This window comes from Sparus aurata, chromosome 19, assembly GCF_900880675.1.
Source record: "Sparus aurata chromosome 19, fSpaAur1.1, whole genome shotgun sequence".
NCBI classification, from domain to species: domain Eukaryota; kingdom Metazoa; phylum Chordata; class Actinopteri; order Spariformes; family Sparidae; genus Sparus; species Sparus aurata.
This window is the reverse complement of record NC_044205.1, coordinates 8,632,156-8,659,713: the sequence shown is the minus strand read 5'-3', so window position 1 is coordinate 8,659,713 and position 27,558 is coordinate 8,632,156. Positions and strand designations below refer to the sequence as shown.

Sequence of the window (27,558 nt, the reverse complement as noted above, 5' to 3'; positions counted from 1 at the left end):
TACACCGCAGTTTTCCTGAGTACAATTGGCTTTTTCCATACTGGTTACCGTCGAATTATCTGGCAACCCGGCGCGCAACTCCGCTGCTACGTTTTTCTCGGCAGATAGCGACACCGCTGTGTGTCTGAGTGGGAGATGGACTGAGTGAGGGCGCTCTTTCGACCAGTGCTGGCGATAGCATTGAAATACCCACAAGCTAGGTCTAAATAATTGACGATTTCAGGTCGCTGAATCAACAAGAAAATACAGTGTCGTTATCAGTCTTTCACATCCCACTCCAAACACACTAACACGGCATTGATGGTAATGTATGCAAGGAAACAACCGAGACTCGGCGATGGGTAAACATCTTTTTTTAACGTTACTTATTCAGATTTTTTCCTTTTCCTCTCAGCTACGCTTTGACAATCCGCCATTTTTATTGAAACCAAAATAAGTGTCTGGAAACTTACATGTTCAGCTGTTGCAGCACTTTCAGCTATTTGTCGATATTGACAATTGAAGCTTGATATTCACACCAGTTTTCTTTATATTTGCAGGTGCGACCGAAGAGATTCTCAGCCCTATCAGGTACTTGTTAGCGAACCGTAGTCGGCTAGCTTGCTAGCAGCAAATAAGATTAAAATGGACACTCCAGTTCAGGCTTCTGGCGAGCAAAACAGGCCCCAGTCAGTGCCGAAAATAACGTGAAAAGTACATGATTTTGATAGAAATTGCGGCCTGGGCGTTGCAAATGTTCCCTGTCGTAAATATTGTCAGATAAGGACAACATAGACTGAATGTATTCGTCGAATTCAGCCGCTTCGGAGAAGATACAGGCGAGTTTTATTACAGCTCCAAGCTAATGGTAGCCTCTTACTGTTAGCTCGCTTGCTAGCAGTCCGATTAGGGCCTGACCGCAATCTGTCATTTTAAGGATATAGCTAGCTAAGCTCTCGAAACATCAAAGTGCTCGAAATATATAACGGTAAAAACAACCTATGGTCAATTAAATTAAACACATAGCGATAAACCCGAACGAAGGCAAATACTTGTTTGTCTGATAAATGTGCTGTTTACTTCGTCATTTTAAGGAATGATACATTTGTCCGTTTTTATTGAAAGGTATTGTTACCAAGTAAGAAATTAAACACCATACCAACATGACTAATATAGCTACTTGATAATGTTGAATTGGAGAGAATTGACAGAGATACATCTGCTGCTTTTAAATAATAATTAGCTCCATGAATAGAGATTAGCTCTGCAAATGAATTCCTGAAATATTAAAACATTGATGCACAAGTCATCTGACATAATATAAACAGTCAAACTTGATCTCAAACTAGACGGTAGTGTTGGTTTTACAGACTTTCTAATGAAGACCAAAGGATGAACTCATTGCATGCATGAGATAAAAGATAGTAATGAGGGGTTAAATTTGTGTCCACAGACTCTCAAGTACTCATCCAAGAGCCATCCAGGAGGGGACCACAGGCATGAAAAGATGCGCGACTCCTCAGATGTCACTCCTCCCTGCAAAATGCTCCGGAGGTCTGACAGCCCTGAAAACAAACACATCGACAGCACGGGCCACAGCAGAGCAAAGGCTGTACACACACACCGGGCCAGGGACAGGGATGGAGGTGAGAAGCAGTGGTTTTTAGAACAAAATGGGTTTAGATTCAAATACAAAACAGATAACGTGGTCACATAAACCCGGACACTTGGACATTGAGACTTTGAGGATTTTTTATTTTACAATATAGCCTGCTTTATGCTGTTTTATGTGACGTAGTATTTCAAGTGTTTTAGTTTCTGATTAAACAAGTATAAGGTAGACGTATTGATTAACTTAAGAAGCAACCTACTACATTCAATATAATTTCTATTTTGACAAGTGGAGTAATCTCAGATGTCTGCAGTGAGTTAAACATTGTAGTGTCTGTAATGATAACCACAAACCTAGATTGTTTGGGAATGCACGCACGCGCACACACACACACACACACACACTTGTGCACATTACCAAGCTCTCATGTGTTGAGGGAAATATTCTGTGAGGAGGAAAGTGTTTCTTTGCCTTGTTAAGGGCTTATGTTTGCATTTGTTCAGCAGCTGATCGATGTCACTGACAATATGTCAGGAGTACTTTCCTTCAAGGTTTGATAAGTAGGCGTTCATTGTTGGAAAGTGGAAAGTTGTGTATGGGGCATTAAGGGTTTCAATCTCGTTTCAGACATGGTTTTGTAGTAGTAGTGTTTTCTTCCACAATAACACAAACATACAAGAAAAGATTCCCCCATCTTTCACATTTTGATTCACTGGCAAGCAAAACAAGATGATCCATGCATTCGTTAGAATTATTGTGTTTCAGAAAGCTTTGTTTGCGATGTTGAGCTAAGCTTGGCTAGACATGACAGTTACTGTGTTGAGTTTAAGTTTTGAAAAAATTATTTGAGCAGCCAGTTTTTCAAAGTGATACATTGCTGAAACATTTGTAGGAATTATGTTCAACTGCAGCAGCCACTGCTTTGTGTGCAACATCTGTCTACAGGCAAGATGACTCTAAAACAACTTATACATGAATATAGAGTCTCCCTCATTGACAGAGGAGCCGGGTAGATATGTGCTGTGGGTTACTTTGCAGATCAAGATTTAAGGAACACAGAGTCACTAGAATTTTTGTCCACATTTAAGGAGGTGTGGTGTTGCATTTTGTTCAGAAATGGTTGACACTGAAGTGGTGTCAAAGCCATTAAACACTGATAAATAAAAACAAACACAATAACAAAATAAGAGCTTTCATCATTTCGGCAGTCTTCCTGTAATACACGTAGCCAACAAGTGGTAGACCCACCATTTACCCTTAATCTGAAGGCTTTTCAGTGTAGACGGCATCAAACCAAGCTTCTGAAGTCTGCTAGGTGTCAAAACAGTGCAGTTCAATAGGTTAACATACAAGAAGGGATAATGGGGAGACTAAAATAACATTTGGATTTAATGTATCAAGGTTAAAACGACAAAATGTTCTCTTACATAATTTCAACACCTGATGAATATAACCTATTGATGGCATCTGCAGAAAAGAAGAATATAAACATTAGATAAAATGACTACTGGTGAGGTAAAAGGTGAATGTCCTCCTCAGCTCTATGGAGCGCTTCTGCGTCATCCAGTGCATCATTTTGTTTTTCTGGCCCTCAGCTTCACTGTGTTGATTCAGTTTCACCCCTGTCATTAGTCCTGTTTCGAGCCGCAGTAGGCAGCTGTTCTCACAAGCCAAGCTCTGATATACCCACTCTACACTACCTACTATTTTGTAGCTGAGAACCCAGCTAAGATTTTTCAGGAGTTGGTGTAGATTAAAGAGAACTCATCAGGTGGCCACAAAAAACGAACCCCAAATTAAGACTTATGTTGCTCTGTGTCTGCTTGATGTGTAGACATGCGTCACATCTTTGTCAAAAGCACAAGTTGTGAGAGTGTGATGAGCTTGTTTAGGAGTTCTACGATATTGCAGATCGAAGAGATTCAGCAGATCACTTGATGTCAACCATTGCTGCTAGCCTTTATTTCAGTTTATGGCTATACGTTGTTAACATTTAAAGCTACCACTCAAAATGGAGTCATTGTGTCTGCCTAATCTTTCTAATATTAGTTGTTTATAGCTTTAGTTACTTGCAAATTTGGAAACTAAAATGATGTTTGAAAAGGGATTTGAAAGGGTTTGTTAAATGCTATCGAACCATGTCGCTATTCCATAACAAGCTAGGAGCCATAGATGAGGGCAAAGGCCTCATTCACCAAATCGGACATTGCAGCGAAAACACCAGTCCTAACATTAGCCAGTTTCACAAAGATTCAGCATTATCGCCTGAACAAAGGCTTACCTTTACGTCGCCTTTGGTCACACTGAATGAAGCAGTGCCGGCATAAAACTGGCCATTGTCATTTCATACAGCATACCGTCGTTGCGGAACCAAAAGAGGCTTGACTGTACACATTAAAACTTTGAGATCGGTGCATTTTTGTTTATTTTCTTACCGTGTTTGCCCAGGTTTCCACCTGCTGATATAAACATGTATCTGCATACTGTTAATAATCATATGGATGCTATTATAATGTGTTGTGGTTGAAATCCTGACCCACAATGCATTATTGAAAGTGAAAAGTTAAGTTTTTTGCCCTAAATTACATCACATAATCCGCATTTGTAAAGCAGACCATGCATGGCTCTCTCTTGCAAGGAGGGATGCTTTTTTTCTGGGGGAAAGTTCACTGACGTCTCTGTTGTGAGGGCTGACCATGCTGTTTTTTGGGTAGAAATGTGACCACGAGCCATTAGGACAGACAGGATGACAGCCACTTTTCCACATATAAATACAGTTTTTTTTTCCCCCTCATATAAGATGCTCCAGCCACTACCTGCTACCACATTACTTTTGTTTGGTCATGTAACTGTGCCTTGTGGTTTGAAGTTTGGGACATTTCTTTTTCATTTGGTGAGTGAAGGATCTGTTTTAACTGTCAGACTATAGGTTTTTCCTCACTTTAATCAAGGGTCTAAGGACAGAGGATGTTGTACACTGAACAGATTCTAAAGCACACTGAGGCAATGTGAATTGTAATTTTGGGCTATATAAGTAAGAGGATTTGATTAGACTGTGAACACTATCAGACCTACACACCCCTGTCCCACATGCTGCCAGTATTTCCATTTGCACAGACACTGTCTCACCTCTGTTGTGGCTTAGTTGCTACCTCTAGTGCGGGATCAGAGGTGGAAAGAAACTGTCCCCCGTTCCACCTCTGTTACTTTTACACAGATGGCGAGCGAAATATCTGTTTTAAGGGGGGGAATAGTGTGTGGAGCCTGTGGCAGTGTCGACTGCAAGGGTGCTGGAAAAAAAACCCATGCAGCTGGCTGCGGAGGAAAAGTTTGAAACCGAATCAACTTTGGAAAGAATGCAACCCGTAAATCATGTTGCAGTGGCTAATCGCGTAATGTGGCAATGAGACCAGCAGCATGAATGACCAAAAAAACAATGAAGTGTAACATAATGTTAAACGTGGATTTCCCCAATACGGCCTTTTGCACTAGTTTAAAACACACTGTGATGAAATGCTTTATATTCTGGTAATTCACTGGATGTGATGTTTTTATTTGTTTTACTTTTTTTGATCTGTAAGTGTTGACAATCACTGTAGCACCAGCATGCTAAATTACGATCACTACTTTGCTGATGACATGTTGAAAAGAGGCAGAATTGGACACGTCATTTGCGGCCATACTAGTAGCATGGCTAAATGCTAGCATCATGGGGAACACAGCAGAGCATTCGTTGGGTAACGTTGTTTCTCTTGGGTTTACTCAATTTGTTATGGTTTGTATCCTGGTTGTTTTCGGCTAATGTGAACATTCTCTTGTAGAAGCGACATGCAAGTAGCATAGCAACATAGCAGTTTTTCCTGTTCTTTTGCAAATTGTGGTTGGCTCTGTATACCTCCAATTTGTTGCATCCATTATGCCAAAACAACCTATGGAATGCATGTGCGCATTTGTGGAATGCATCCTCCAAGTGGAAAATATGTGTATAAAGAACAACTACTTGTCCGCAGCTGTCGGTGAACATGTCCGTTCAGGAGTCTAATAAGGCGTTTTGAGAGGGCCTGCGGTACGATGGTCGGGAAGAGTAAACCTCAACAACCAGTATTGGTTATTACCAAATGTTCGACTTCTTCTGAGAAAGATTATTGTTATATTGAATCCTGTTAGAAACCTTTAAGCAATTAAAGCACATAAGGAAGCTCTGATTTGCAAAGACATTAGAAACATCATTATGAATTGCAGAGCAGCACACATCTGTTGCGTAGTATAGCATTGCATCATTTGACATGTCAGTTGATGCTCACAGCATATACGGTCAACACCCCCTTGGATGTTTTCCCCTTTACTGCTTTTATAAATGGAATCAAACTCAATGTAATTTGGCTTTTTTGACAAGCCTTTACAAATGGAACCCTTTTATGTCAACGTGGAAACAGATTTCTACAAAGTAATGTCAATTAGTTAAAAATATATAATGTAAAATAAGTGATTGCATAAATATTCACCCCCTTTATGGTGACTGACCTAATTCAACAGAGGTTCAGCAAATTGATGCTAGTCGTCTCACAATAAGGGAGGGAGTAGTTGTCAGTATTCCTGGCTACAATTACACCATGAAGGATAAAAATCCAAGCAAGTCTGTGAAAAGGTTATTAAAAAGTATGATTAGGGATGAATACCAAAGTCTTTACAAGTCACTCAACATCCCGCAGAGATCAGTTAAATCCATCATTGCGAAATGGAAGGAATATGACATGTGTCCGTCTGCCTAGAGCAGACCATCCTCACAAACTGAGTGCCCGTGCAAGAAGAAGACGGGTGAGGGAGGCCACCAAGACAGCTATGACTACTCTGAAGGAGCTAAAAGCCCTAGCAGCTGAGACGGGAGAAATTCTACACCAGTCAAAACTTTATGGGTGAATGGCAAAGAGAAAGCCACTGTAGAAGAAAGCCTTATTAAATCTTGACTAGCATTCACCCAAAGGCACGTGAGAGACTCTAAGGTCTACTGGAAGAAAGTTCTGTGATCTGATGAGACTAAAATGGAGATTTTTGCCAATCAGACTTGATGCTATGTTTGGAGGACACCACACACTACACATCCCCACTAACACACCATCCCCAATGTGAAAGTGAAGGGTGGCGGTAGCATCGTGCTGTGGGGATGTCTCGCTGCTGCAGCAGGCCCTGGAAGGCTTGTCAAGATAAAGAATAACATGAATGCAGCAAAATATAGGGAAATCCTGGAGGACAAACCAATTCAGTCTTCAAGAGAACTCCAGCTTGGGAGAAGATTTATATTCCAGCAAGACAATGACCTGAAACATACAGAGAATGGTCGAGTGAAAGCCCAGACCTCAATCCAATCGGAAAATTTGTGGCTAGACTTGGAAAAAGGCTGTTCATGCCAGATTCCTGTGCTACATGACAGAGCTTGAGCAGTTTTGCAAAGAACAATGATGTAAAATTGCAGGGTCCAGATGTGCAAGCCTGATTGAAACCTAACCACACAGACTCGGTGCTTTGATTGTGGCCAAAGGTACATCTGCTAAATACTGACTTGAAGGGGACGAATACTTATGCAATCACTTATTTGACATTATGTATTTCCAATTAGTTTACATTAAAGGTTTTATTTTTTATTTTTTATTTTTTTTGTAAATTCTTGTCAAAAAAGCCAAATTACATTTCAAGGGGAAACATCCAAGGGTATGTAGACTTTTTATAGGCACTGTACTAGACATGCCATACAGATTTGGAAACAAATGCACATTTTCTTGAGGGCTGGCATGTATGAAAAATAGGACTATGGCATATTCTGAGGTGTTTACATGCATAAAGATGCCACCAGTGTGCAGGCTTGCATAGAAATCACTGGATGTCTTTTGACACACCGTTTAGTTCAATGGTTTAATGTTTTCACTATATATTGGAGTAAAAATGCATCATAAGCTGTTCAAGCCAAAGGGGTTCATATTTTAGATGTTGTTTTTCCCATCCCTCCCACTCTCTCTCAGTGATCAGTGTCAGTGAAATTTGGGCGTTGTAACATTAGTACAACAGAGTAACAGAATAGAGATGTGCAGGCACAGTCTTTAATTTGAGTTGAAAAGCCTGTAGTAGCTGTTTGTCTAATATCAAGAGGTGTGATTTAGTGGATTATAATCACTGGAATCTGTTCTGTTTACAATTGCAGATGAGCTGTTCTGTGGCTAAACTGGCCAGGGTTACTTCTGTTTCACACCCGTTACATTACGTTAAAAGCCACTCTTACAAACCATTAGCGTTTGTGCATATTCCCAGGGTAAGGAAGATCCTAAAGGGTGCAATTTCATGAATATGAATAGAGCGATAGATAAGTGGATGTGTTTTGTTTTTGTTTCTTTTAAGCGATAACATCACATTGGTAAGCACAGTATTAAGTGACATTAACAGAATGGATTCTGTTCCTGGCTAGCTGCTTTCAGTGCCTTGTCGCTATTGTGAACAAGCTGATAGAGTTGCGTTATGTATTCCAGACTAGATAAACTGTAAACACGTAAGATGAGAGAGGTCTGGCAGTGCAATAGGGCTGCACGAAAAATCGTTAAAAAATCGCGATCTCAATTCACACATACACGCAATCTCATTTCTACACACAGCGATTCTGAAGCATTTTTAATCTCGAGCTGCATCACCGACAAATGCTCCTATTTTCCTCCCGGATTTTTGGAAGTCCCCCCAAACACAGCCCTCGTTGCAGCACCGCAGACAACACCACAAATCTCTACAATCACCTTAAATGTCCGACCGTTCATTTTACATTTTATAGCGCTTATATCAAAAGCCGGTGCTTCATAGACAGCTTTTTTCCCTGAAAACCATACCAGGCGTTGCCCTGGCCAGGGATTGAAGGATGCCCTCTCATCTTGGAATCATTTTTTTTTTTTTTTTACTTTTTTGAAAATCATTTCTCTTCCAATGATAGAACTACTACTATGCCTCAGCCAAAGCAATGTTTTTTTTTGTTTTGTTTTGTTAAAGTTCATCAGTGCAATAAACATTTATTGAAAAAAATCATGCCAGAGAATCGTGATCTCAATTCTAAGCAAAAAAAATCGTGATTCACATTTTTTCCAGAATCGTGCAGCCCTACAGTGCAATACTACATATGACTTGAATGCCAGCTATGTCAGCTATTCCAATTTTTAATGTTAACCCGGGACTGCAAAGATTTAATGTTAGCCCATATTTTCTTACCCTGTCGCCAAATTAATGCGTGGAAGGTATTTCATGGAGCGGAGAGTTATTTTATGAAAAAATATTTCTGATGTAACGGTCATCATATCTAACATTACCGTACAGCAGTTAACTGTCTGTGTCAATTTGTTCACTTTAGATTAAGAGGGACAGCTAGATTAAGATATTTTCATCAGAAGTGGCCCTCAAATGATGAGGGTTGACTCGGCGTATCCTTCATGCAAAATAATGATGCACTCCCCTGCGGTTGGTGGAGACTGTGCAGCAATCTGGAACCATCGGAGTGAGGTTCAGCTGATAGAAATAGTTTGTAGAAGGTCCTATCGCTGCTGATTAATCGGTCAACCTTTTCATACCATTATAACCTCGATTCCAAAAATGTTAGAATGCTGTATAGAATATGAACACATTTTTTCTGTTAATATGTCTGTTCTGAATTTGATGCCTGCAACATGTTTTTAAATAAGTTTGGACAGGGGCAACAAAATACTGGGAAAGTTGTGTAGTGATAAATGGTAAATGTAATGGTAATAGTATCATCAGTGGGTGTTAAAGGGGCATCCTTTCAACACATTTTAGGACTGTTGTATTAACGACATAGTGTTGTCCTGCATTTTGGGACACAAAATGGCTTGACTGCACTATGACTTTCTTTTCAACTCCCGTGATCACATGTCAAAATCTTTGGTCATCAAGCCAAAATGGTGGTCGCCACTATGTCGCCCTTTTCTCCCACGTACAAAGTGACAGTGCTATGACCAAAGCTGGTTTACCTTTTTTCTACATTTATAAAATGAGAGCAGAGCAGATGATTGACGTGAGTTGATGAAGTGTGTCTGCTTGCATTTTGTTTATTTTTCTATTTACATTGTGGCGCTATGATTCATCAGGCATTCTTCGCACCATCTGACATGCCTCAAAATTGGTATTGTACTTAGTTTGAAACAAAAATCCCTTGCAAGATGGTTGTTATCACACAGTTCTTATACAGCTTTAGAAAGTCATGCATCACTTTTAAAATGGTTTTACATTATTATTTGTTGTGTCAGCATATTTTACTAGGAGGGATATTTATTTTCTGCTGAACACACAACTAAAAGTGAAAACTCAATTCAGTGTTTTACCACCTTTTTTTTTCCCTTTACATTCTTGTGAGGCAACACAACAGTGAGCATTTGTGATCTCAGGCTGGTGTGTGCATTATTTCGTCAGTCTCAGCCAGGCTATTCACACCTACGTCTGTAAGCTTGGGAGTGTCTTGTTCTCAGCTGTTACTAATGGTGTCTTTTTCCCTCTCCCTGTGTTTTGTTGCAGGGACCAGTTATTCTCCACAAGAAAATTCTCACAACCACAGTTCCCTTCATAGCTCCAACTCACATTCTAACCCCAGCAAGAACTCAGACACAGTAAGTTTTGCCTTAATCATGGATTAATCATCTTTCCAGGACAACAGCATGATTGTTTTTCATTGTAGCTGCCGTTCTGTAGTTTCACAGCTTTGATGTTAGTTTTTTTGTGTACTCTTGATACAAAGATAAAATCCCTTAAAACATACCACAGCTTTGACAACAATCATAACGGCTTGGAAAATGGTATCATCAAAGGAAAAGGAATAGGCTAACATTGTTGCCTTTTCATTTCCTCTTCAATTAATGAAAATGCTTTCATTATTAAAACGGATAGAAGGACCCATCTAGCATGATTGAAGTTTGTTCTCCATCCCTCAATGTAAGGTCTGTTCTAATGTGCGTAAGCCAAAATTGAATCTGCTTTTTTGATCTCCCCTTACCTTCATTTGTTAAATTTTAGGCAAAAAAGCAATCCCAAAGTCATAATTTGTTTGTCAACAAATGGGATCTTATTAATGATAAGAAAAGCAAGGTTACATTACAATGTTTATGATACAGACACAGACTGAATCTGTATAATCCTGTTGTTGAGCACTCCACCACCAAGAAAAGCAAGATGCAGTATGACCGTAAAGTGTGTGACACAGCCATTCCATTAGCTGCAATCTAATATCCACTAAGACAGTTTCTATGTATGTATCGCCACAGAGAAGGCTTAGTGACACTGGTTATGTGTAGTTATTTTCAGTTGGCCCCTTCAGTAATAGATAGGAATGGATATTTACCATTTTACAATATTGATGTAAACAACACAATGAAAGTGGAACATTGTAATGTGATTGAGGCACTGGCTTACAGTCACACTAGAATTTATGTTTTTAAATGGCAAACTGTTTCACTGTGGTTACCTGAAATAAGCCTTTCCTCCCACACAAAAAGCTTCTGTGAAAACAGCGCAGCTATAATAATCTGCCATCCACAATATCTCTGTACATTTCAGGTTAGATTACAAGCGCTTGCATCAGATCTCCTCCACACACACACACACACATACACACACATAAACACACACACACACACAGGTTTCTGTCTGGTTGTCCTCAAATACCTAATATGATCTCTCTATCTCAGCCTTACGAACCTGGTGATGACTGGTCGGAGCACATCAGCTCCTCAGGAAAGAAATACTATTACAACTGCAGGACAGAGGTGTCCCAGTGGGAGAAGCCCAAAGAATGGCTTGAGAGGTAGCTATAATCCCTTTACCCAAACCACTTGACTGCACTCACTTTATCAGTGTCATGTAAAGGTTGGATATGTACGTAACATCTGTTTGCATCATACTTGTATCTGTGTTTCACAGAGAACAGAAGCAAAAAGAGGCAACAAAGACTGCTGTTGTCAACAGTTTCCCCAAAGACAGGGACTACAGAAGGGAGGCTATGCAGGCATCAGCAGCCCCTGGCTTTACTGCTGCTAGTAAGTGTTACAACACATATTGTACTCATTGGTCTGCTGTCACTGTTCATAAAGAACAACGTGTCTACATGATGTCTTTTTTGGCTTGGCTGGCCCAAAATATTAAGTGTAATCCATCTTTCTCATCATCTTTCTACAAGTCTAACTAAAAGCCTTGAGCTTGAACATAATTATCGGTTAGGTCAATGATGACTATTGTTGAGCTGACTATTGGCTGATGAATGCTAAGGAATGCTTACCAAAAGACTGAGACTACAAACGACTGAACATTGCATGCTGATGTGGCTTTGAGCAACATGCTGTGTCTTTGCACCAAAACAAATCTGTTGATTAAGCTGAATGGACCACCACATTGGACCAAATCCATTACAGTCTTGGCCACTGAGTGTTGACAGTCGGGAGATGAAATGATTGCATGCGAGTTGGTGAATGTTAATCAATTTTCTGCTGATCAAATCATTGCCTGTTGTTGTCATTAAGAAAAAATAACTGAGCATGTGGCTATAATCGGGACCATTGTTCATGGGTTGTAATATAATACTGTTCGTTAGGTATGAATGCAAAGATACAGCTCCTGTCAACCTGCTAACCACATCATAAACATGCAAGCCAAAATGCTGCTGATGGACTTTTGTTTCTTCTTTGTCACGGTCAAACACAAAATTCAGTTTTTAAGATGGGTTAAAGGAAATGAATAGTGTCTGGTCTTTGTAGGCTTCATCAAGGTTTTTTTTTCCCAGTTATAGTTTTGCAGACTTGCATTGGACTCTAACCCTAGTGCCAAACAAAAAGTATTCAGCATTGCATTACAGTAGTCGCCTAACCTGATTCCTTTAGGTACAGCTGTCTTCTGATATCATAATGAAATTAATAACCTCTCCAACAAAGCAATGCAGAATATTTTTATTGTGCAATTCTATGACTCTGTTGAGTTACAAATGATAACACCAAATACATGCCACTCTTCTTGACCCTGTTTCTGAATAGCTGTTAACCACTTCCTCTGTACTTGTCTCATTATACTTGGAGGAGGATGACCTAGTACAATTGTGTTCATTTAATCATCAATGCTGTTGAGTCTTTGATAAATAGACTGAAAACATACAAAGACAAAAATATAAACACAAAACTCAAGTGTTCTTTCTGCATTCATTCATTTGCTATGACCTGCCAGTCCACAACATTGCCTTATTTCTCAAAATTTCCCTGAACTAATTCTGTTAGTAAAACAACTCTGTCACAGTACACTGTCATAGCAGGGACCTCCTGTTCATTTGCTGCGGAAGCTAATGCAAATGTCTACAGCTACTGTTAAAAGTTACAAAACGCTTGTACGCTCCACATAATTCTTCATAAATGCATACTAATATGAAGGCAGGGCAGGCTTTTTGTTGGCTTGGCATACTTCAAACTTATTTGGGATATTCCGGTGTAAGTTTAATCCATGGTCTAATACAATGTGAAACTGTGTTAGACTCCCTCTCGAGAGATCAAGTTAGCAGACCGCTAATTTACGGAGTTTTATCAACCTCAGAAACGACCGCACGACAACAATACACTGCATTAAATGGATCCAACTATAAACTGCCACCGAAAAGCCACAAATAATGCTCAGAGCAGCACCAAACTTCAGCAACAGTACAAATAGGGTCTCAGCACATAGTCCGGGGCATTAAAACTTCACTAGCTTAGCTGGATTTCTACTGAAAAGCTAACAAAATTTACCCCTCTTCTGCAGCAGCTTCCTGTTGACGGGAAGTCCCGACGAGTCGGTTACCGAGTGCAGTAGAGTTCCGCGGCTCATGGATGAAAATGTATGATTATGACTCCATGGGAAAGCAATCAAAGTTCATATGTGTCTTACCTGCCAGTTTATAACAGTTACTATCGAGAGCGGACAGGGAAAAGAATGGAATTGAGCATTTCTAACCGCACTCGGTAATTGTCGCGTCTGGACTTCCCCGACCCGGAAGCTGATGGAGGAGAGTTGAAATCTGTTTTTAGCTTCCCAATAGAAATCCAGCTAAGCTAGCGGAGGTTAGATGCCCCAGACTATGTGCTGAGACCCTATTTGTACTGTTGCTGAAGTTTGGTGAGGTTCTGAGCATTATTTGTGGCTTTTTGGTGGCGGTTTATAGTTGGATCCATTTAATGCAGTGTATTGTTGTCGTGCGGTCGTTTCTGAGGTTGATAAAACTCCGTAAATTAGCGGTCTGCTAACTTGATCTCTCGAGAGGGAGTCTAACACAGTTTCACGGTGTGTTAGACCATGGATTAAACTTACACCGGAATATCCCTTTAAGCAGGTAATAAAGACCGGTCGTTTGGACAGGTGGTGCTTTTTTGATGGTACTTTTCTATTACCAGTTTTAGCGAGTTGTGCCACGCTCCAGACAGTGGGGCCAAAATACTCTAGGCCCACCCCCAAGCAGGCTGCAGTGACGTCATGCAACCTATGGCTGGTGTGACGTGTTGACTTAATGCTACACAGGAAAATGCCTGTTGTGTTCCCTCTGTTGTATTTATCCATGCTAAATGACATGCCCTGATCGGCACCTTATATGATTGGCCACCGCAACGTGACCTCGGGCAGCGTTTTTCCAAAAGTTGAGTCGTTTGGTCCTGTTTACTTTTTGTCACCACCCAAATTTAATATTAATAGGATTGCACTGATTACCAGTTAAGGCTGGGCTATTTTTGTTGGGGAATAATGCCCTGCAGTGCATACTTTGTCATATTTGTTTGTTGATGATGATGATGAAAGATAAATTACGTTTAAATTTGTTCTGTTAATGTTCTGTTAATCATGATGAAAGATAAATTACGTTTAAATTTGTTCTGTTAATCAAGTAATTTAAAAAAGTAAACAATAGATTAATTCATAAAAAAAAAAACAAGTGACTATAATGTTGTGGTTAAAGAAATGTGAAACAAATGAAATTATCACACACAACAGCTTAAAAAATACATTGGTAACATGGGTAATGCGTATGAGCATGCTGCAGACTGCAGTATATACATACATATATGTGTAAATAACTGTTACTATTAGTCAGCTGAATATTTAGCTATGCATTAATGAATTCTGCATCGATTCTTGTGAAGTATAACCACAGTTGTGAGCATTTGGCTCTCTCCGCCATTGCTACTCGGAGCTGGGTCTCTGTGTCTCTGTCTATGCTGGCGTGTGTGTGTTAAGTGACAGACAGGCAGTGAGAGCCCACTCTGCCCCTGGCACAGGACAGGCTCCAACACAGAGTTCTCTGTTCAGGATAGGGAATAGTGAAAATCTATCATAGACAAATGCCTTACTTTTTCCAATACCCTTAGCAGAAACGATAATTGAGCTTATTGATACTACAGTCCTTCTAAATTTAGGCCCGGGGCCTCCTCTAATACCGGGTTATGGTACCCATCCCTGTTGAGGAGTTGTGTAGAGTTACTGCCAGTGAAAACCCAGCATTACAATTGATTTGGGGCTTCATAATAAAAGTCTTTAAATAGCGACATGCTGAGTCAAACCAAGCCAGCACATGCTTGTAATGGAGAAACCCCAATTGATGGCATGCCAACTTGTCTGTCGCAGCTGCATTCGTTGCCAGTTGTCCATAATTGTACTGTAACATTTACTGCATTTTGATACAAGCGAATAGTCAATAAGAAAAAAGAAATGACACAAATAAATTCACACAATGTCAGTGATCCTCAAATAACGACTCTGAACAGTTCATAATGCATGAATGACTGCAGCCTGTGTCAGTTGATATACGTCAGCACAACAGACTGACTAAACTGTACATGTGAAGGCACATTATAGATTGTGGTTGCATTTCCACAACGATACACAGTGTTGGTCATTGCTTTGGGACACTCCAAGACACTCTAGAGGCTAATTAAACGCTTTGTAGAGACTTTTCATTTTCCATTTTCACTGGTTCTGACAAGGAAACCTTATTGCTCCTGTACAGTAGCTCTGAATATTATGGAAGGATCATTCTCTGATCTTTCTTTTGTGTTTGCGATTCAGATGGCAACATTACTGCATGATTCCGATAAAAATTCAGCCGGATGTCTATGTATAAAAACTGGTGTACTACCACAACTTTCCATTTTGTCTTCAATTTGTGCAAAAGATAGAAATAACCTTTCACCTGCCTCCTCAAGGCCGAGTGCTGCAGCCTTATTCGGCCTAGCTGTCTGTATAAATGTTGCAGGCAAAAAACATAACTGTCGCTTTCCACAGTGCATGGCGCGTCAGGTTCTCAATCACAAAACAATATTATAGCAACTATATGATTTTTAATAGTTTGCAAAGAAAATTTTAGGTGTACAGTTGGAAACATGCCAAAAGTCACTAGGGATGTCCCGATCAGGTTTATTTATCCCGATCCGGGTCCTTTAATATTAAGTGAATGCCGTTACCGAATCCTGATCCGATACTTAGCCAAAACTAATATTTTCCTGGATAATACAGCTGCATTAGGAAAAAAAAGTACCTGCATCCAAGCTGTTCGTTTTATTTTGTTGAAACAAAGTATATACTTTCATATAGCTCTTTCTTATTCTGCATATGAGTCTGTGACGCTGCACTGTGACAGCAGACCCTCGTGTACAGCCAGTTCAAGTGTGTGCGAGACGCAGCCCACGCTTGGTCCCTCCAATCATCCATTACTTTTTTCATATTCCTTACGTTGTCACGTAAATGACGTGGACCTGTTGCTTGTCTATTTCACATGCGTTCAGCATCACCTCGATTGCCTGTGTTACATGCTTTGCTGTATGAGACCCACGAAACTAGTGTGCATAGTGGCACATTGTAACTCGAAAGTGGGGTCAATGTAATGTAATGCAGAGATCATAGGGCATACCGGGGATTCAAAAACTCCAGATGACGAAAAAAAACCTGATTATCTACCACGGAGATGAGCTGGTTATCCAGAGCAATTAATTCAATTATCTTCCCTGTAATATTTTATCATACCAAATGTGTAGTATTAAATGCAGCTCTTTTGTTACTCCCTCATGAAACGGTCATATTGCAGATGTTACATGTTGCTATTGTTATTAACCATAAGTTATTAGCACACTGAAGACATTTCATCCACAGGTTTGCCAGAGTAATGTTATGTGCGCATCTGACTTCTGCTACAAATTGTGCTATGATGTAAATAGAAATTGGCCTTGGGTTCACGTTCAAAATTGCCAATCAGTAGAAAAATGCCCATATCGGCCCCAATCCCGATCCTGCAGATCGGATCGGGACATCCCTAAAAGTAAAACCAAACACACATTCCAACATTGTATGTACCATCATATGGTACAAGCGCTTTTGGTTTTGCAACAACACTGCTTGGTCATTTCAAATCAAATGTTCAAATCAATAGTAGACTCTTTCAGATCAAGGCTGAGCACCTCAGGCTTTGCCATTGTAGTGTTTGTGAGTCTAATGTCCTATATAAAATGGTCCAAAAAAAGTCATGAATAGTTTAACACAACTTTGTACAATCACCAAAATTGATCTTTCAAGTTGCTCTGTGTGTGTTTTTGACCCAACATATTTGGTCACATTTTCAGAAGACCTATGATAAATTAATTGTTGAACAAAACTTCATGAATTAAGTAGTATGTGTTCCACTCATTCCATCACAGAAAATCCGATGTAGAAATCATTTCAACTCAAGACTCACAAGTGTATGGAAACTTTTGACCACAAATGTATATTGTAAAACCACCAAACACACTTCTCAACAGTATGATGTGTACTGTCATTCCTCTTTTTGTTCCACAACGTTGTTGTATGAAAATACACTCTGGAGGGGGCATCATGTCGGCGCTGCTTGGTTTAGTGTGAACAAACAAAGGCAGTCTAGAGGCGAGATTTTGTTGTGGAGCTATTGTGGTATTTCTGTCCGAAAAAGGCTTTATTTTTAAAGGTCACAGGACATACATACCAAACCAAGGAAGTCACTTACTGGACCGAGTGTCCTGTACTGAAAGGTTCTGGCAAATGCATGTACCATTTCATCCCTGGTTTACACGGTTTGATTGACTTCTTATTTTCAGTTACATGTATTACACACAAGTCGCATTATAAATTCAGATTGCCATTGTCAGCAACTGACCCATTCTGCTCTGCCTCTGATCTGCCTTCATGCTTCTGCCACACTAGGTTAAGCATGCCGGTCCTACAGTGATCGTCGGCATCCAGAGAGGGTTTTTTGTTTTATGGTGCACAATGCCAAACTAAGTGAATGCACATGATGGTATACATTGCAATCCAGATTGGTTTCAGTCATTCATGCTGCAGCTTATGTATTGGCCATGCAACATGATGTTGGCTAGGCTGCTAGGGTTGAGTTCCTATCAACTTTTTTTGCTGCTGGCTGCATTTTTTTATTTATTTACTTATTTAACATTTTTTTCCAGAGCCCCCAGCCCCGCCACAGACAAAACGGATCACCCTCATTAAAATGAATGGGAAAACCTGTGTTTTTGCCTCCAGTTTGATGTGAATTAGCGATCGTCTTGTTACAGAATTTCATGTGCCTCTGTTGATCTCGTCCTTCCTGCTCCCTTCACAGAGTCAGCCCAGGTGGAGAAGCCTACCGCAACCCTTGCTTCCCAGTCATCCTCCTCAGGCTCAGGGAGCTTGAACCCTTCATCAGGGCCCCCTGGATCATCTGCCTCTACGGTGCCAGTGTCCCCAGTCCTGCAGTCCCCCACCCCTCCACTACTTCAAGACCCGACTCTGCTTCGCCAGCTTCTCCCAGCACTTCAGACTGCCCTGCAGTTAAACAATGCTAGCGTGGACATGGCAAAAATCAACGAAGGTAAGAAAAATGCACTTTCAGCTGGTGTCTACATTCATCTAGATGCAGTGACTTGTGTTTCATAAATACTAGTTACAAGGGTAAACATTAAAATTATATGCGGTATGTGCTGCTGTCAGCTAAGGGTCTGACTTGCTCAGTGTTGGACTTGCTGCTGACAGACCTGCACTTGAGTTTGCCGCCGTGAGAAAATGTTGGACGCCAAAGATGCAAGGTGTTTCGGATGCTGTTTGACCAATCAGCAAGAACTTTTGTTGAAGTTAACTAGCTCCTTTTAGCCAGTGCTGTTTTCGGCGAGCTCCTTAAGCTCACCAGTCATGAATGTCAGGAATGAAGCGTTTTTTAGTGAAAAACTTTGATGTGGCACCTCATGCATCTTGACTGTCTGAGTCTTAATTTAATGTTCCAGCCCAAGGACCAGCCTTACAACTTACATGCTCTGCCATCCACTACAATCATAAGTAATTGTAATCACAAGCTAATTTATCAGATTGCCTGTTTTATTGAATGTGTGGTTTGTCCACCGTGCAAGAAAGAAGCCCTTGCTTCAGATGTGGCACCTTAAAGCCTGACAAAGGTTTGCACGTGCGCACGAGGAAAAGGGGGGGAAAAAACGTGGGGAGAAATACTCTGAGATTGACCTGCAAGAATGCAATACCTACTATCAAGCATGGTGGTGGTAGTGTTATGCTGTGGGGCTGTTTTGTTGCCAGTGGATCTGCTGCTCTTAAGAAAGTAAATTGAATAAGGAAGAAGGAGGATAATCTCCAAATTCTTCAGGAAAACCAAAAATCATTAGCCAGAAGATTGGGTCTTTGGCTCAGCTGGATGTTCCAACAGGACAAGGATCCCAACCACGCATCCAAATTGGTAAAGAATCAGACCGGAACTGAGGTTTTGTAATGGCCTTCTTAAAGTCCAGACTCAAACCCCATCAAGATATACATGTTGTTTATAAGTGCGTGTAAACCTTTGACCGTATGGTTAATGCCTTCATTGTTTCCCACTAATTAATGAGACTCTGGCAGCGCGCCATAGTCCAAGTTGCTGCACCATAGTCTCAAAACTGTTTTTCACTTGTCATAAATAGCGCTGAATATTTATGGCAAGTGAACGTTGAAAGACGTTTTGTGCTGTTTCTTCAGCAAAGTATCTTTAACCCTCTTTGTACACGCACATACTCCAGTACGAGGCCTCGCAGATTACAACGCCTTCCTGTTGTCTCAAAGCTCTGTGTCATTGTTTACAACTTTAGTGAGGCGGAAATAATTATATGTGAAAAACATTTAGAATTGGAAACCACAGGTTTAGACAGTTGATCTTGTAACAGCAACATCTGGTTGTCTGCCCTGTTAGCCTAGCAGGCAGGACATAGTCTCTGTCTCTCCGTTTGTGTTTAATTTATAGCCAGTCCCAGTGCTGTTTAGTGACTGTGCCTGAAAGAAGTGAGACTGAAAAACAACTTGGTTATTTATTTATATACGGGCAACATGTTAATAAACCGTAACTCGTAACGATAAACCTGTTGCGCGTGTACAAAGTGACGGTTGTGTTTTCCAGCAGCAACCTCAACCACACAGACCATACGATGTACAGTTAACATGGCACTGAAGGGTGCTCATGATTTTAAAAACAAGACGATGATGATCTGGTCTCTCAGTCAACATTTAGTTACAGGTCAGGACTTAAAGGCTACAAGATTAAAAGTTAAAATTGATATTGCCTATTCACTATAGCTAATAGGCTTGTGCTAACATTGTAGTGTCACATAATCCTTTTGTGAAACACCACGCTTTACTCATTTGTGTTCGAAGTGATCTGGATATGAAGTGTTAGTAGCGAGTGTGCAAAATATAACGTTTCTACATTCATAAAAAAGCATCCTCTCCAATATATCAGTGTACCAGCTAACAGTGTGTCTGTTTGTCTTTCTCTAGTTCTCACAGCTGCTGTCACACAAGCTTCATTACAGTCGATGCTCCATAAGATCCTCACTGCTGGACCATCAGCTTTCAATATCACTACTATCCTTTCTCAAGCTGCTCAACTCTCCAACCAAGGTAAATGAAGCGTGTCTGTACCGCCACTGTGTACAGATGTAGTCTGTGTGTTTTATACCTCATGAGTTTCCTGTATTTTTCCTTGTCACCAAATAGTTTTGGTGAAGAGTATCAGCTAGCAAAGAATCCATTTGTATATATGACAATTACAGTCTGAAAGATTTGATTGATCTGCTATGCACAGTAATATAGTGGTTTTCCTGATGAGGGTTGAATGTAGTATATCGTATTGACCCCTTAGATTGCCTTTCCTGTTGTTTGTGTGCCTCAAGCAGCTCAGCAATCGAACCAGTCACCGATGTCGTTAACATCAGACGCCTCATCGCCCAGGTCTTATGTTTCACCACGGATCAGCACACCACAGACGAACGCCGGGGCCCACAAGCCCCTCCTCAGCACACAGCCTGTTATCTCGCAGCCAAAAGTAAGGCACAAAAACTCTCCATTCAACAAGCTTATGCATTAGCCAGTTGGGTAGGAAAAGAAGGGTGCATGGATTAAGCTGGATTAATTTTTGGGACAATTTTCCTAAGACTGTCTCTTAGGGCTGCACGATATATCCTTTGAGCATCGCCATCGCGATGTAGGTGTGTGCAATAGTCACATCGCAGAGCCTGCGATGTAGGACGCAAATGTACCTGACACACACTGTGCATGCAGACTCTGGATGCACAGCGATCCACCAATCAAGTTAGTTCTCAATCAGTGTGCCGAAGCAGACCATGCCCCTGCACATGGAGTAAGTCGCTGGTAACAACATTCATAAATGAGCAACGAACAAGAGAAAATCACGAAAACGAAGACTTGGTGCCAAAAAGAAAAGCAGCTTTCAGTTATCTGGAATTATTTCAGCTGCAAGAAGGATGATATTGACCAAACACGTGTTCTGTGCCAACAGTGCCTGCATCTGTTGCCACAACGAGAGGTAACACAACTCATTTGTTTGATCATTTACATCGATACCACACAGCAGAGTCCTGCACAGGTCTTATTTTGAAAACCCGCCCGTACACGCCATACTTAAAACTGCATCCGACCCGTTTTCCTACAGTAGCACAAATTACATTTCGCACCGAGCCGACCCTCTATAAATTGTTACCGACGTCCGACCCGAGCCCGAAGGAAAATTAGACAGACGTAATTTTTAAAAATAAAAGTAAGCCAGCATGGGGAATGGAAGTATGAGCTCATATGAAATATAAATGCTCATCATTTTAAAATGCAGCATAACATAAAGTGCTATTCAGGTCATCTGATGAAAATTCCTGTATTTTTTCAAATCACTATATATATCGCAGGGTTAAAACAAATCGCAATGTCATTTTTTTTCAATATCGTGCAGCCCTACTGTCTCTTTATAAGTGAACATTTTTTCAGTAATGCATGCTTTTAGGAATGAACGATGCTCTGATGAATGCCTGGAAGGAATATATTTTAGATATATGAAAGCTTGGATCTGCGGAGAGTATCTGTTTTAGTGCAGTGTTTCTAACTTGCTGTGTTTAGGTGAGCACGGCATCGGGGAAGCAGGCATCTCACCCCCAGCCCACATCCCAGCAGCCCCTCACCAGCGATAAGCAGCACAGTCACGATGCCTCTACGGCCTCCCCACGCACCCTGCAGCGCCAAGGGTAAGTACAACGACACAACAAGTTACAAAAGAACAAGCGGCATGAGAAGTGACATGATGGGCAGCCATTGACAGTAACTGAGAGCATTTGCTAAAAAAGTTGATCTTTCATTGTATTTGAGTCCTGAGATGGCCAAGTCTGATACTTGAAGTATATTTATTGTTGGCTGTATGGAATTAAACTGTTGCTCTCAGACTGCTGAATTATGCGTTAGACTGTAAGTGAATGACCTTTGTCATCATAGTTCAATTTGTTTGTTTGTATTAATGAAAAGTTTCAATATATAGGACATGAGAACACAGTGTACATGTTTTATATAAGGAAAACCAACAGGAAAATATAATTTCAAAAAAATTCCCACAAAGAGAAAACATCCTTTGAAAACCACCCTCCCATCCTTCTGCTCAGAGCGTAGCATGCAAAATACAAAGATTACAATGGAATATGATGCAAATAAAGATGGTCAGTTGCTGTTTTAGGCATATTCATTCAGTATCTATCTATCCTGGGCCAGAGAGGGAAGCTATGGAGATTAGTCTCTTTTATAATGAATTAATAACACATAGAGGCTATGTCTGGGAATATTTTATGAAGTTTTGATTTAGAATAGTGAAGTCTGGAACACCCGGAGCTGTGATGCCTAGAATTGATAGAATAAACAGTCTTTTATTTTATTGGCAATCTTGATCCCTAGCTCATTTTACCAAACAACGTACCTTCTATGATAGCAGTTAGGACTGGCAGATTATAATGAGTCGAAAGGGAGTTTCTGATTTGTAGAAAAATGAAGAAAATTACTCTCTTGGGCTTCATACATTTCTTGCCACTGGGCAAAAAAAGAAACACTGGTTCAATACTGGCTAACAGTGTTTTTTCACTTTGCTAATAATGTTTCTTCAAACACAATGCTGCACTGTTGTGGAGAGTGGACCGTAGCATGATATGAAATGTTTTAACCTTTTGTAGCAGCATCTCACTATGAAGCAAAACACTGTGTGACACAGAGTGACTGATTTTGGAATGACGCTCTCGCCCTCATTGAGTAAAATCCTGTAGGTTTTGACTGTGGTCATTTTCAGTGGTGTAACTGGGAAACCAGGCATACTTTCTATCATAGAAGAAGATCATGACATTATTTTTAAGTTAAGCTGATCAGAGCCGCCTGTCTGTGATATAGCCTTCAGTGTTGATTGGTTACACGTTACGAATAATATCCAATCAGTAAGTGCTGTGGGTGGGACATTGAAGGAGACTAGAGATTGTATAGGTATATAATCATTGCTTGAATGTATTTATTATAATATACTATACAGTATAGTATTGGTAGTATGCTAAGTGTAATAAAACTGCACATTTTTCTTTAAAGGAGCGCAGTTAGTAGTTGGTTATATTTATTTATTTTAATATTTTAAATCAGACTTGCACAGGGAGGAGCATATTTGTATATTTGTCTGTCATACTAGCTAGATCATCACTGAATATGTCCTGGAAATGTCCTTGAAAATCATCTATAGAAAAGAGTGAGAACCCTGATATATTGATATATTCCTAAACCTATATTTCTTCTTAGTTAATAATGAATGCTGTCCACACGGCCTTTGTTCTACAAAATATCTGTGTAAACACAAAAATGCGAAAACTATTTCCAAATGCGAAAAATGACATATCAGGAAAGTAGGTGGGCAAGTCTATGCCAATGATACATCAAATACCAGGACATTCTAAAGAAGCGTTGTGAGCTTATTCTGTTTTGATATTGTAATTCAGAACTGTAGAAAAGCTCTATACTGCAAAGTGATGATAAGACCTAGCAGTGCTAACAGGAAAACACATTGTTGTTAAGGGTGCTTAACAACAACAGATCACTGGAAGCAATGTCAGCCAATACCGCTCACTGATCAGAAGAATGTTTTTCAATTTATTGACATCTATAGTTGTTTTTTAGTGGCATACTGAAATCATTAAAAATGTTTAGGAAATAATTGTATTTTAATAATTTTACATTGATTCAAAGAAATGGATTCAAAACAAAATGCCAATGTTATCTCTTACTGTTTAAAAAGAAAGTAAATAGGACAGATAATTTAGGACAAATTCTGTCTCCGTCTCATTTGTCTCAGTCTTTGTACTGAGTTCTTTGTGCCGTGAAGCAACTGCTCCACCACCTGGTCATTGCTTGTACCTGATTTCTTCAAATTGATAAAATATACACAGGGGCTATGTGCCGGTAAGTTCAAACGCATAGTCCTTTCAGTTACAAACAGTACTCAGCTTAAGTGCTTCAGTAAATGTATTTTATGTAAAGTTGTTGTGTTGTTACATTTAACTCCACTTCAGTTCAACACATAATGTTCTTCTGAACAGAAACTCTCAGTTCTGCTGTGTTTCGCTCCAGTGTAAGCTGGTAGAGCAGTCAACCAGTTGGCTGTCATCTCAGTTACCTGTTGGCTGTGGTTACTAGGGGTTGCGTTTGTGTTTGTTCGTGTGTGTGTGTATCTATCGATCTATCGATATATATATATATAGATAGATAGATAGATAGATAGATAGATAGATAGATAGATAGATAGATAGATAGATAGATATAGGTGTCTAAAGGTTGCTGTGATTCACATACGATCCTGCTAGCACCAGGACATGTGAAAAGATAACTTGCAGAGTCAAACAACATTGAAAACAATATTAATGCAATTGCCAAGTTATTGAAAGAAACATAAAAACAAGCAATTGAGCGCTATTGCATCAAAACAATTCCAGAGAGATAACAGAGACCTGCATTCTGCATCAGCTGTAGTTAAACTCCAGTGATCACTGTGTTGGAAAAAAGGAATTTGCCGTCCTAACGTTGCTGCTACTTGATTGGTCCGCTTTGTGACAGGTCAGCAGTGTCTTCATAAACAATTTGTCTCGGTGCTTACATGCCTCTTCCCCGTGTGTTCATTGCAGAAGTCAGAGGAGTCCCTCTCCAGGTCCCAACCATGTCACCTCCAGCGGCAGCAACGCTCCCAACTCTGCCTCAGCTCCCCCCACTGCCTCAGCAACCCGGCCCTCCTGCACCTTCACCCCCACCCTCGCCGCCCACTTCAATGAGAATCTTATCAAACATGTACATGGTTGGCCTGCTGAACATGCAGAGAAACAGGTTTGTACGGTAACATTTGGCCATCATTTCTCTTGGTTGTGGTACAAAATACAATTCATGGCAACAGCCATTAAAATAAAATCTGTGTGTCATGTTATCAAGGCATCAAGACTTCGTGAAGAGGCTCACACCATGGGGAGCATCTGTATGTCTGAGAACTGCACCGAGCTCAAAAACCTGCGGTCCTTGGTCAGAGTCTGTGAAATACAAGCAACATTGCGTGAGCAGAGGTGAGAACAATATTTAGTTCAGTCCTAGCATTCAAAGAATACCTCAATCCAAGTACAAACACTTAAAGCAGCTGTTGTGTCTGTCTCTCCCACAGGATACTGTTTCTGAGACAGCAAATCAAAGAACTTGAAAAGTTGAAGAATCAGAATTCTTTCATGGTCTGAGAACTTCTGGTCGCGAGTCGAAGCGGGCGTTGAGGGGAAAAGGGGGGAAGACCCATTGCACATAGTTGGAAGCTGAAGGGGAGAGCAGTTGATCAGTTGCTCTTGAGCCCAGTCGCAACACACACAGGAGCTGCAGTTGGGTTGGCTTTGGACCGTTGGGCTGGGAGAACCAAGGGGGAAACATGAAGAGCTGTTTTGGGAGGAGGAAGAGGAGGAGGCGGAAGGGTGGGGTGGTTTACAAGACTCGTTTTTTGTAAAGACCCACGGCGGGAATAAAAATGTAGATTTCTTGTAGATGTTATTATCTATGTTGTAAATATGTTTTGTAGATTGAAGCCATGGAAAGCCATGCCTATCAAAGCTTTTGACATCCAAACTAATCAAACGTCTAGGCGGCTACATTCATTAGCTAGCCTTTTCCGTCATGTTAACTCATCTGCAGTCTTCAAGCTTCATTTTGTCATAGATAATTGAATCATCGAGCGAGTGGGACCTGCATGTAAACAGAGGAGGATGTTTGAAGCCATTTATTTACACAGAAGCCTAGCATAAAGCATAACACACTGGTGTCAATGTCGTTCCTTTTTTCTCAAATATCGGTAATCTGAGTACTCTGTCTAGTTTCTCTTCCTGTAACCCCGACTCAGGCGTGACAAACATCCCCTCTCTGCAGGTCTGCCATGGCTGCTCACAATGGTTCAGTGATCTGTTTGCAGCTTTCTGGTGGCCCTGCATGTCCCAGTCTGAAAAAGAAAAAGAAAAAAACAGTGCCTGGTGGTGTGGTGGAGTGAGTGATTTAAAAAAAAAAAAAAGAATAAAAAATGAAGAGATGTGACGCCGTGCTGCTTTGGACCATTCCCACTCCCCCATCCCATCCCCCCCCCTCGGCCTCAGCCCTGCCCTGCCACACTCTCAACACTTCACACCCTCCTTGTAGTTAGTTTTTTTTTTTTTTTTTTTTTTTCCCCCCCCCTTTGTGTTCCAACAATATTTTTTGTTCCTCTTTTTTCCCTCCTGGTTCATTCCTTTGTACAGTCGCTAACATTACAGTGGAGTTTTAAGAAAGAGGACACAGAATAAGAAAGGTTTTATTTATAAGAGTTGTAGTAATGAGCAGTAAATCACAGTGATATCCACACGTTTTTTTAACGCGCACCCGGTTAAGGAACAGCGTATTACAGCTCACCGCAGATCGAGGCAGATGTGCGTTGGATCACCTCTTTGTGTCAGAGCAGGGCAAACGGGAGGTCACAAGGTCAAATGTGAAATGTATGTATTGTAATAAACATGTGCAACTCAAGCGAGCACTGGTTATTTTATTGGAGTTACTAGGTTTGGTTCATACGCTAGTGCCTTGGTGAAAGTCTTAAGTGTCACGGCCTCATCCTCCTGCGGAGCTCCCTCCCGTTTTCTCAAAAGTCCTTTTTGACGACGAGATGTTTGACAAAGCGCGCCGCGCGCAGGGGGTTTGGTTTTTCGAGCACGTCCCATCCCTCTGACTGGTTTTTGTTCCTCACTGTTGATGAGCAGGGTACTCGGCTGCAAAGGTCTGTTTTTATTTCCACCATACTATCTATTGAGTCTGTAGCTGAACTGCACCACACATTCAGTAAAGGTGACCACATCATTGCTTTGTATATTGTTTCCTGAAGTATATTGACAAATGAAATAAAATATGCCTCTCCAGGGCCATGTTGTTCTTCAGTTTTTGATGGTCCCTTTAGCTTCGAGTTCTTGTCTCCTTCGCCTTAAAGGATGGTTTTAAGCAGCGTATTTTTTTTTTTTTTTATAGTATAAAATGCCTGGCAGTTGCCTTGAAACCTGTCTTTATCAATTTCAATG

General features: G+C 40.6%; 1 protein-coding gene across 2 annotated transcripts; it reads left to right on the top strand.

The window, feature by feature from the left end:
- The first annotated feature begins 85 nt into the window (after positions 1-85).
- Positions 86-27,415, top strand: waca (WW domain containing adaptor with coiled-coil a). 2 transcript variants are annotated; one of them, XM_030398669.1, is made up of 13 exons: positions 86-341; positions 540-570; positions 1,433-1,625; positions 10,145-10,236; positions 11,311-11,426; positions 11,543-11,658; positions 18,240-18,488; positions 20,426-20,548; positions 20,821-20,972; positions 22,055-22,179; positions 25,126-25,321; positions 25,424-25,551; positions 25,647-27,415. In XM_030398669.1, the coding sequence occupies exons 1-13, from the start codon at positions 301-303 to the stop codon at positions 25,714-25,716; spliced, it is 1,632 nt and encodes a 543-aa protein (XP_030254529.1). In that variant the 5' UTR covers positions 86-300; the 3' UTR covers positions 25,717-27,415. The 2 variants fall into 2 exon arrangements, with proteins under 2 accessions (XP_030254529.1, XP_030254530.1); XM_030398670.1 differs by having other exon boundaries at positions 87-341; positions 20,824-20,972.
- Positions 27,416-27,558: the final 143 nt, after the last annotated feature.